General features: G+C 45.9%; 1 protein-coding gene across 1 annotated transcript in view; it reads right to left on the bottom strand.

Moving 5' to 3' along the window:
- Positions 1–12,500, bottom strand: part of sorcs2 (sortilin-related VPS10 domain containing receptor 2) — a 417,025-nt gene that overhangs the window by 88,690 nt on the left and 315,835 nt on the right. The window contains exons 6-8 of the mRNA XM_063187064.1: positions 11,840–11,904; positions 6,009–6,127; positions 116–205 (exon numbers count right to left, since the gene is read on the bottom strand). Coding sequence (XP_063043134.1) covers positions 116–205; positions 6,009–6,127; positions 11,840–11,904 — 274 coding nt within the window. The remainder of the gene's footprint in view (positions 1–115; positions 206–6,008; positions 6,128–11,839; positions 11,905–12,500) is intronic.

Genomic DNA, 12,500 nt, shown 5'->3' with positions numbered 1-12,500 from the left:
ACACACACACACACACACACACACACACACACACACACACACACACACACACACACACACACACACACACCTTTTATAAATGTATGGTATATACTGTATATCTTTGTTACAGTACCTTAGGTAGAGCGTATTTGGGGAAGCGCATCTGGACAAACTCATTCCTCTTGAAGGAGACATAGTGCTTGGTCCTGTTCCCAGTGGTCACCTAGGAGACGAGAGAGCAAAAAAAGGAAAGTTTAACAAAAAGTTACATAAACATAATAGCTTCAGCTCGTTCAATAGAAAATTATTTTGAGTGAAAGAGTTAGAAAGAATATGTGGATGTTTCAAGAAAAAAAACACTTTTCTTCATCAATCTGTAAACAGGTAAACAATCAATTTCTCAGTGAGCACAAGGTCAAATGATCCAACTGATTTCAAACTTCAACCATGCTCGCTCAGACACATAGGGGCCCTACTAACACAAAACTCACCCTTACCCTGTTTTCAACGTTCTGTGTGCACACACATCTATTCATCTCTCGTCTGTCTACCCCACACAGATTGGTGAATAGGCCAGCTGAACGCATTCTCTAATCCTGAATGCATTTCTATTGTGCTCAAGTAAAACGGAGCTATGGACCTACTCTCTGTACTGAATTTATGTAGCCCACAAAAAACATGTCAATACTACCAATGCCAAACTCTCTCACCAATAAAGAAAATAATAGAAGCATTGTAGAAATTGAAGAAAGAATAGAAAGCATTGTAGACTTGTCGTGAAAAAGATTAACCATCTGTTGAAGGGTGACAGAAGACGTCTGACAGAATAGGGAATGTCTTTCCGTGTGTAACATACTATAAACCTCATATAACATAGATGGTCTGATTGGCTAATAGATCCGCTGTAATATTCATAACTGAAAATTCTGAACTTATGGCGAGGGCAGCGGGCGGTCCCCCCAAAATGCATTTCGGATACGACCATGCCAAGTCAATGGGATCCGTATTCGGAGAAGGCCTGTCTGAAAGGGTGAATAATGCCTCGTGTACATCGAAGGCGAACTAAGCGACCTACGGAGCGGAAGTCATTGTTTCTCTATGGAGGGAAGGCGAATAAAGCCGGGAATGAAGCTTCTTGAGCGACTAGAGCGAATTTTGACGATTAAACTCAAGCTAATCTGAAGGAAATCCGCTATGACGTGGTTCGGCGAAAACCAATTGGAACGTTCATATCGACGAATGTCCCAGGCTGTCAAGACAGAGCCTTTAAGTGATTAGCTGAATCAAACATGTCAGTGCAGCATCCAGAGCGAATAAAACGAATTCATGGCGAAACTTCTTCAATCACCCCAGCTACCTGGGTCGCGTTGGTAGCGCTTGATGTACACGGGGCATAAGGCTGACACAGCTGTTGGTGAGGTCATGCTGTGGTCTGGGTGCAGCCTCAAGCAGAGACTGGAGGCTGGAGCAGCTAAACATGACACATCCATCACCTATACCCACAGATACAGGACACAAACAGTCTCACAACCTATGATTCAGCTGTGACTGCACAGAGAACACACACACACACACACACACACACACACACACACACACACACACACACACACACACACACACACACACACACACACACACACACACACACACACACACACACACACACACACACACACACACACACACACACACACACACACACACACACACACACACACACACACACACACACTGCAGAGCATAAAGGGAGGGGAGGGGAAAAGAGACACACAACAGACGTAGACATTATTGCATAGGCACCCGGATCCAGCTTGGCCTGGCGCTGTGTGTATGTTTGGCTGTCTGAGTAAGAGGAGGGGGTGACGTCCCTCTGCCAAAACCAACACCATAACATTTCCACAGTGCATGCCAACGCTGCCTGGCATTTGCACGGGCACTGCCCATCTGCTGTCACCCCCGGGGGGGCTTCAGAGGCTGCTGGCAAATGCAGCTGTCTCTCTGTCTGTCTGTCTGTCTGTCTGTCAATATCTACAGCTCCCTCATACACAGTCTGTCTTTCTATATGTGGCTGTATTTGTCTTTAGTTCTCTCTCTCTCTCCTGTTTTTCTGTCTGTCTATCTGTCTGCTGTTTGTCTCTCTATTTCTATATGTGGGTCGCTCTCTCTCTATATATATGTGGGTCTCTCTCTCTCTCTCTCTCTCTCTCTCTCTCTCTCTCTCTCTATCTCTCTCTCTCTCTCTCTCTCTCTCTCTCTCTCTCTCTTTCTCTCTCTCTCTCTCTCTCTCTCTCTCTCTCTCTCTCTCTCTCTCTCTTTCTCAGTCTCAGTCTTCTTTCTCTCTCGATATCCCTCTCTTTTCTCGTGTATCTATGCATCTATATATCTGTGTATGCCCGCCCCCTCTCTCTCCATGGGTCCATCTGTCTGTCTCTGTATACATGTGTCTATACGTGCTTTTAGACGGCTCTGCCCTTATTTGCATGTGTGACAACATTTGTTTGAGGCAGCTGCACAGAGTGTGTGTGGGGGCTCAAGTGCGCACACACGCACGCACGCACACGCACGCACACGCACGCATGCACACACACACACACACACACACACACACACACACACACACACACACACACACACACACACACACACACACACACACACACACACACACACACACACACACACACACACACACACACACACACACACACAGCCCCCAGACAGGCGCGTGGTGGCAGGCTAAGCTGTAGACAGACGGCTTTACAGATGTCAAGTAATAAACACACACACACTCATGACCTACATCCTCCTACACTAGCCTGCCGGGGGAGACTATGTGTGTGTGTGTGTGTGTGTGTGTGTGTGTGTGTGTGTGTGTGTGTGTGTGTGTGTGTGTGTGTGTGTGTGTGTGTGTGTGTGTGTGTGTGTGTGTGTGTGTGTTGTGTGTGTGTGTGTGTTGTTTGTGTATGTGTGTGTGTGTGTGTGTGTGTGTGTGTGTGTGTGTGTGTGTGTGTGTGTGTGTGTGTGTGTGTGTGTGTGTGTGTGTGTGTGTGTGTGTGTGTGTGTGTGTGTGTGTGTGTGCGCGCGCATGCATGCGTATGCAGATATGTTTCTGTTTCTGGATGAGTAGAGATATGATTGAATTTTTGCATACATATGGATTGTGTTTTTGTTTGTGCGTGTGCATACTTGTGGGCATGTGGGTGTGTGTGTGTGTGTGTGTGTGTGTGTGTGTGTGTGTGTGTGTGTGTGTGTGTGTGTGTGTGTGTGTGTGTGTGTGTGTGTGTGTGTGTGTGTGTGCGTGCGTGCGTGCGCGCGTGCGTGTGTGTGTGTGTGTGAGGGATAATCCAGACGGATAATAGTGTTTGTGTGTGAGTGTGTTTCTGTTGTGCTCCGACTCCCGCAGGAGCCAAAGGACTTAATGGCGTGATTAATGAGAGATACTGTACATTAACACTCCAGGGATTTCCCTCTATTTATACTTTGAGAAGTCCTTTGCATTTCTGCCTGCAGTAAAATATTTCAGGGTCAAATAAGCGCTAATCTCCTGACAAAATACAAGACATTATAATATATTGTATATGAGACATAAACAGTCACCCCCGCCATGACGGTACATTAGGTAGCATAACTTTACACTCCGATGCCATCACATTGTCTTTGACACCAGGGTGTATGAAATCTCCTATGATGTGATACAGCTGTACTGATATACTGTTGAAGAAACACTTCACGTGTTTTCTAACCTAATCTTTCAAGATATTTCATTGGTTCATTAACTTTTGAAAGGCGCTTCTTCATTTGCTGTGATGACCAGCATGGAGTACATAGCGCTTAATCATTTCAGGAGTGATGTCACTGTCTCTTTTGTTCTCTCAAAGTGACAACTTAATCGTCAATTTTAACTTGTATTCTTTACTTTGTTTGTCCATCCGTCCATATTACAGTAGAAGTACAGATACTATGTAAAACAAACTCACTGCGCAGAAGTGGAATGAATTTTAGGACAGATAATCCACGACCCTGAGATGACCTCATGCTCATTTTTTGTTAACTTTAGCTGAGATCAAGGTCACTAAAAGCTAAGCGGGCGGCTTAGGGCAGGGTTGGGTTTACAGTGCCCAGGATACTCTAAACATCATCCCAAATGTTATTTCTGAGCTGTAAGGCCGCTTTTTGGAGGATATTTTTAGCATATCTTAGCATTTTAGGGTGATTAATTTAACATGTAAACAAGCCACGCCCCCATTAGACTGGACTCAGAAAAGGCTGAACAAAAAAAGTTGCTTTGTCAAAGGTTGAGTTCACCTGCAATCCTGTAATGTAAGACTGTGTTTCAGTATTAATATTTTTAAAGTGATTCTATCTTGTATTTTTTCGTCTGTTCATTCATTTACAAATTGATAAAACTAGGCTACTTCTGCATTACAATTGTACCACAAATCAAATATGTGATGTCCAGGACCTCTGCTTGAGGAGAGTCACTTTTTTTCTGGACCTCCTTGAATTTTTGTTAAATAGCCCTGCTGTAGAGCCTTGTGGCATATTAGACTGCATATTCATATGTCATACTGGTAAAAGATTCACATGGTACTTCAGACTCTAGATCAGTGGTGATCAAACTGTGGTACGCGTACCACGGGTGGTACTTGAGACATCTCTGGTGGTACTTGGAAGAATTATTTTTTTGTGCATTGATTTGAAGGCTGATCAAGTTGTTTCAGTCGAAAATGTCTCTTTGGTCTCACATTTTGTAATATTAATGCAGAATAATACAATGCAAGCAAGAAATTTAAAAACAAACTTGCACTGAATGTGACCGTAGCTGTTGATGGCGTTATGAACCTCTCTTGTATTGACTGGCAAAAGTGAATATGAAGGCCTTTGCTGCGATATTCTAATGTTGTTTGTCAAGGTGGTACTCGGAGAGCTCAATATTTTCTCGGGTGGTACTTCACACAAAAAGTTTGGGAACCACTGCTCTAGATCATAAGCAGTGTTGGGCAAGCTACTTGTAAAATGTAGTAAGCTAAGCTATCAGCTACTTAACCATAAATTAAGCTTCACTACACTAAAGCTACCACCATCAGAAATGTAGTGAGCTAAGCTACAAAAATGTGCGGAAATGTAGTTCACTATACCAGGAGCTACATTGTCCCGACATAATGTCAGCTTGATTTAAAATAACAGATAGGCCTACCTTCATTAAACAAAACTTTATTGAACTCATTATACTTTATTGATATGTATTATACATTCAGTATGTATATAAATATCATAAATATATACATATATTAAATATCATTATAGGTCACAGGCCTAGGTTGACCCCAATAAGTCCAAGGGGGGGACATGGATATGTTTCTGAGAGACAGTATGGGGCACTCCCTGGCGTGCGCACATCCCACCCCCCCTTGCATGAGCACGTGTTACCATGTGCGCATTGCATTGCTAGATGAGAATTGCTAGAGAATTGCCGTTACTCGGGGTCGGTTTGCTGCTAAGGTAAGGTGTTAAAAAGTAGCATGGAACGAAGTTACAAGTATATCCCACCTGTGACTTAATTTCATGCAAGTGGGTCTTGGAACCCCTGTGTGACTGCCTAGATCTCAGGGAAGAGAGTCAACATTTTTTCTTCGAGCAACATTGCGGGGAAAAATGTAGCTTTTGTGGAAGCGACGTCGCTACTTGAGACAAAAAATAGCTCAACTACAGGGAAGTTACTCAATACATAAAGTAGTGACGATACGACCAAGCTACTGGGGAAAGTAGCGAAGCTACTGCCCATCACTGATCATAAGTCATACTAGGCTGAAGATTCACTGCACCCACTGACATTGTCGAGAATGAATCTCCCAAGATACAACAGAGTGGATGGAGCTGACACGTTAAGATCTCTCTCTCTCCCTCTCCCTCTCTCTCCCTCTCCCTCTCTCCCTCTCTCTCTCTCTCTCTCTCTCTCTCTCTCTCTCTCTCTCTCTCTCTCTCTCTCGTACTCTCTCTCACACTCTTGTACTCTCTCTCACCTTCACAAATATGTACTCGTTCTGCACGGTCAGTGAGTCGCGGTCAATCTTCCCCAGGAACTGAGCGGTCACCATCTTATCAGAGCAGTTCTGGATCAGGCACGTCACGTAGAGGAACCCTGCGGGGCAGAAGAGATGGGAGAGAGAGAGAGAGAGAGAGAGACAGAGACAGAGACAGAGACAGAGACAGAGAGACAGAGAGATGAAGAGGGAGAGGGAGAGGGAGAGACGAGAAGAGGATGTACAAAGGGATGGGACAGAGGAGAGAGGGGAGAAAAAGGCGAAAGGGAAAAAGAAGGGGAACAGAGAAGATAGAAAGAAGAGGGTGAGATAGAAGATAGTGAGAGACAGAGAGGCAGAGGGAGGTAACCGACGGGGAAGAGATTAGGAGGGGAATGGAAAAGATAAAGGGAGAGAGATGGCATAGGGAGAGGAAAATGAAAAAATTGAGAGAGAGAGAGAGAGAGAGAGAGAGAGAGAGAGAGAGAGAGAGAGAGAGAGAGAGAGAGAGAGAGAGAGAGAGAGAGAAAATAGAAAGAAAAGAAAGCGCAAACCTTAGAGCACTTGCATTCTTACATTTCAACTTGCAATTTACTGTGATGTCACGATAATGTCTCAATGCGTAAGTATCGGATTGTAAGTTCAAATAACATTATTACATTTCAGTCACAAAGGTCTGTGTATAAACAAGGAAGCCCATAAACATACACAATAGATACATAAGCTTATAAAGACATACAGTACACGCAAACACACACACACACACACACACACACACACACACACACACACACACACACACACACGCACACACGCACACGCACACACACACACACACACACACGCACACGCGCACACACGCACACACACAGGGAAGCCGACAGGGAGGGACAAAGGGGTCAGTTGTCCCGGGCTCAGTCACACAGGGGGCTCATAAATGGGTTCTCATAGCATTGTATGTATTTAGAGGGGGGCCCTTTTAGATGACTAGTTTTGTCCCGTACCTGGTCAAAACTGTCAGCTGCCCTGCCAGCACACACATACAGTACACACTCTCTCACACACATATAAATTCAAATTTTCTGCCTTGCTCAAAGCAATAATGCCAGGCATTATGACAAGTAATCAGGCAGATAAAGGCCCTGCATGTAAAACAGAAAGCTGTGTTTTGAAAGGTATCCCCAGCCCAGAGGTTGATATCTAAACACTTGTGCCTCGCCGTGCTGTACCGCACCGAGCCCAGTGCGCCTGTTAAGTCTTTGTGATTTGTTTAAACTAAACTCCCCGTCCACAGGCAGGACCGTATAAAGCCATTGTGGTGCACCCAGGCACTACCTCACTGGTGCCCCCTTTTATAAACTATATTTGTTAAGTTTGTGTCTTGTCAAAAATGGTTGGTGCCACTGGGCACTGTGCCGCTGGCCCTTCTAGATAATCCGGCCCTGTCCGCAGGAGACACCCGCTTTTGTGCAGTTTTTGATATACAGTATATTTCGTTTGGGCGGCGTTGGGTAGAGGAGCGGACGACAGCCTAATTTATGAAGATGCTCAGCCACTTAATCACAGCAGCCCACGAATGAGCTCATTAAAAGGCAATTAGATTTGGCTGAGCTTCTCAACACACACACACACACACACACACACACACACACACACACACACACACACACACACACACACACACACACACACACACACACACACACACACACACATATATAAAGACAAAGCAGACACACACATCAGACTTGTGCACACATGCACGCACGCACGCACGCACACACACACACACACACACAGGTCACACACACACACACACACACACACACACACACACACACACACACACACATCCAGACAGAGCAGACTCACGAGCATGTGCACACACACACAGGAAACGCACTGCGACACATAGAAAATGATAGCATAGACATATACTGTACCCTCTCCACACGCACACGCACACGCACATGCACACGCGCGCGCGCGCACACACACACACACACACACACACACACACACACACACACACACACACACACACACACACACACACACACACACACACACACACACACACACACACACACACACACACACACACACACACTTCGACTCAGCCTCTTACAATTGTCTGACAATATACTGTGCAATAGCGGCTTAATGCTTCGCACCTGACAAAGATACAGGAGTTTACCAAGTGCTGGAAGTCTCTCTACAAGAGGAGCAGGCTTTCACGGGCTGCACAAATGCAGTACATCGTCTCATATGTGCTTATGTAACATGTGAGAGATGTAGTGTAAGAGGCAAGGTCACACTGTGGATGGGGAATGCAGTGTCAAAGGTGTGCCTTTATCTCCTCCTATCTTATATTTAAGACTCACACACATACAAGAACGCACGCACGCACACACTCACACATGCACACACACGCTCACACACACAAACACTATAGCCTCTTTTCAGCTCACACCATTGCTCTCTTTCTTTCTTTCACTCACTTGCGCACACAGAGAAAGACACAAATACACACCTGCACACATGCCGGCAGACATACTCTCGTTTCAACTCTCTCTATGCTCTCTCTATGCTCTCTCTCTCTCTCTCTCTCTCTCTCTCTCTCTCTCTCTCTCTCTCTCTCTCTCTCTCTCTCTAACACAGACACAGACAGAGACACAGACATACACACACACACACACACACACACACACACACACACACACACACACACACACACACACACACACACACACACACACACACACACACACACACACACACACACACACACACACACACACACACACACCAAATCCCTTACTCTATCTTCCCTGCCAAATGGTGATAACTATCACCCTGGGGAGCACAGTGGGGCGAAGAAGAGAGGATGCCCCACTCCCTCTCACACTGACTGGGCTTGAGGGGCTAAGCGAGGCCCAGGCTGTGCTGTAGAGCAGGCCGGGCTTCCCTCCCGGGGGTTCGGCTACTGAGTGCTAACCGTTTAACCTTGACAGGCTGGAGGGGGGCAGAGAGGGGAACGAGAGGAATGGGGAACAGCTTGCATCGGCATGCTTCGCCACTGCTCTGAGAGAGAGAGAAATGGAGAGGGGGGGGCATTAAAGAGAGTGACTTGGCGGGGGGAGGGGGAGAGAGAGAGAGAGAGAGAGAGAGTGAGAGAGGGTGAGAGAGAATGAGGCAAGAGAAAGAGCAACAAGAGAATAGAAGAGAGAGAATAGAAGAGAGAGAAGAAAAGAGAGACAGGAGGAGCGAGAGGGAGGTGCCCCCAGAGGTGTGGGGATAAGGTGAGAGAGAATGATTGGTAGAAGATCTTTTGCTCCGGAAAGTGCCCTAGCATCAGTGGAGCAAGTCAGACATCTGCCCCCTGATTTATGCAAAGGCACACGTGCACAAACACAAACACATGAACATGTGTGTGTGTGTGTGTGTGTGTGTGTGTGTGTTTGTGTTTCTCCCTCTTTCTCTCTCTCTCTCTCTCTCTCTCTCTCTCTCTCTCTCTCTCTCTCTCTCTCTCTCTCTTTCTCTCTCTCTCTTTCTCACATACAATCTCACTCTTTCTTCCTCTGTTGCTCTGTGTGTCGTATGATACAAACACTCCGCACGTACACACATACAGTATATATCCACACGTAAACACACAATATAAACGGCTGACCATGTGTCTGGCTGTCAACCTGTGTGGGCTACTAATGCTGTGTGTGTGTGTGTGTGTGTGTGTGTGTGTGTGTGTGTGTGTGTGTGTGTGTGTGTGTGTGTGTGTGTGTGTGTGTGTGTGTGTGTGTGTGTGTGTGTGTGTGTGTGTGTGTGTGTGTGTGTGTGTGTGTGTGTGTGTGTGTGTGTGTGTGTGTGTGTGTGTGTAATGATCGGCCCCATGGGACATCATGTCAGCCGCCACCAGAGCTCGCACTACAACCATGTGCAGCTGCTCTCCTCTAGATGACCTCTGGACTTCACACATACACACACACACACACACACACACACACACACACACACACACACACACACACACACACACACACACACACACACACACACACACACACACACACACACACACACACATACACACACACACACACACATGCACATATGAAAACCCACACACACACTCACACCGAACATACTGTATGTACACACAGCCACACATAAACACACATGCACACAAAACACACTTACACACACACACACACACACACACACACACACACACACACACACACACACACACACACACACACACACACACACACACACACACACACACACACACACACACACACACACACACACACACACACACATGCAGGGCTGCTGACAGCTTTGACAGCCGGGCCCGGGACAAAATCATCTGAAAGGGCCCCCCTCCCAATACATACAATGTATCGGGGTCCGAATGATGGGCCCTTATTTTCACTGGGCTTGGGACAATTGACCCTTTGTCCTCCCTTGTCGACTGGCCTGTCATGTACGAAGTGGTAACATACAGCACAGACTCACACATGAAAAATTCATGTACATACAAACACATACACATACACATACACATACACATACACATACACATACACATACACATACACATACACATACACATACACATACACATACACATAAACATACACATTGAACGTCATAGACTCACACACACACATTTGCATTCGTGAACATACACCGCAACAACCGCACAAGTCATACAGTATACTGTAGCCCACCTAATCCCTTTTTTCCAAGCACTATTCTAATCTCTATAATACAACTTTCAGTGACTTTTTCATGGCATTCCATTGTATGACATCATAAACCCATTATGCTAATATAACAAAACCATTAACGTCACCATTTACATTAGATGTGATGTTTTATGGTTTGTTAATGGCTGTGTGACTGATAGCAGGGCCATTAAATGCCACTCACGGGATGACTTGTGAAGAGGAAGGGAAGAGACTGACAGGAAGAGTTGTGAGCTGTTGGGGGTGGGCACTGTGTTTTGGAGAGAGGGGATGTGTCGTAATATACTGTATCTTCTCTTGAACTTCATTGGAAACACCCAGACATGTTTATGTGCGTGTGTATTCAGTAGGTCTGATGGAAAACAGACAAGGCATGGGCCACGTCTCATATCGCACACTTGTGCACTTTGGGCACTATGTTTCAGTGCGTAGGGCGCTTACGGTGAAATTTCAATAAATTCAGTGCACTGAAAGTGCCTGGATGCTGCCCTAACAATTGTCAAAAATGCAGTGCTTGAAGGATGGACACTGCACGCACTAAACGGCCGGCTGCCATGTTGTTAATGAAACGGAAGAAACGTGGCGTGCACTTCAGTAGAAGAGTCGGGTCAAGAGACTCTTAATTCTGTAAGTAATGCTGCTGAGACACCAATCTATCCATGTCAAGCCAACTATTGTATGCAAGATAGCTGCCATTTGGGGTGAAGGAAACGTATGAGCATGATATAACAAGCATGAGATACTATGCAATGCAAACAGTAGCCAACCGATACTTTGGGGAGCTAATGCTATGCTCGCCTATCGCTTCCAGTGAGGGATCAGTGCATAGTGCCCAAACTTTTCCATGGCGCTATGCACTAAAGACCCTATGCACTAAAGACGCTATGCACTAACCTTCAGTGTACCTGCACAAATGCATGCACTCACGCACACACACACACACGCACATGCACACGCGCACAGACACACACGCACGCACACACACGCACGCATGCACACACACACGCACACACACATATGCACACATGCACGCAAGCATGCACGCAAGCACGCACGCACACAGTGTTATTGTCGTCATACCTCCGCTGGTGTCTTGCATCTCCATGTGCACCAGATCAGGGTCTGTGTCGACGTCGGGGACAGACCTGTAAGACAAGGGGACAAGATGGGAGTTAGAGAGAAGACAAGACAAATACACAAATAAAACAAAAACTGAATGGATACTAAAATTGCCAGAGTAACTCCTCTCCCCTTTGCTACAAAACCAGAGCCACATGATTACATATGCGTAAACAAACACAAACACATGTACGCACAGATACACAGACACACATGACCTTGCCCCTGATTCTGCCCATATGCCTTTTTGCACGTGTGAATGTCATTCATGTGTGTGTGTGTGTGTGTGTGTGCGTGTGTGTGCGTGTGTGTGTGTGTGTGTGTGTTTGGGCGAGAGACAGAGAGAGAAAGAGAGAGAGAGAGAGAGAGAGAGAGAGAGAGAGACCAAGAAAGAAAGAGAGACCAAAAGAGAGGTGAGAGAGTGTGTATGCATGTGTATGTGTGTGTATGTGTGTGTGTCCATGTCTGCATGTGTGTTTCTTCCTCCTTTGATTGCTTCTAATCCTCGGCTGGGGTCAGCAGCTCATTACGGGGAAGCTGAGGCACGGCATAAAGATCCAGAGGCCGATATATAAAGCCCATTACTCTCCCAATAAAGCTCATTTTACAAGCAATTAGCAAG

Source organism: Engraulis encrasicolus, chromosome 21 (genome assembly GCF_034702125.1).
Source record: "Engraulis encrasicolus isolate BLACKSEA-1 chromosome 21, IST_EnEncr_1.0, whole genome shotgun sequence".
Taxonomy (NCBI): Eukaryota; Metazoa; Chordata; class Actinopteri; order Clupeiformes; family Engraulidae; genus Engraulis; species Engraulis encrasicolus.
This window is presented reverse-complemented; position numbering and strand designations above follow the sequence as displayed.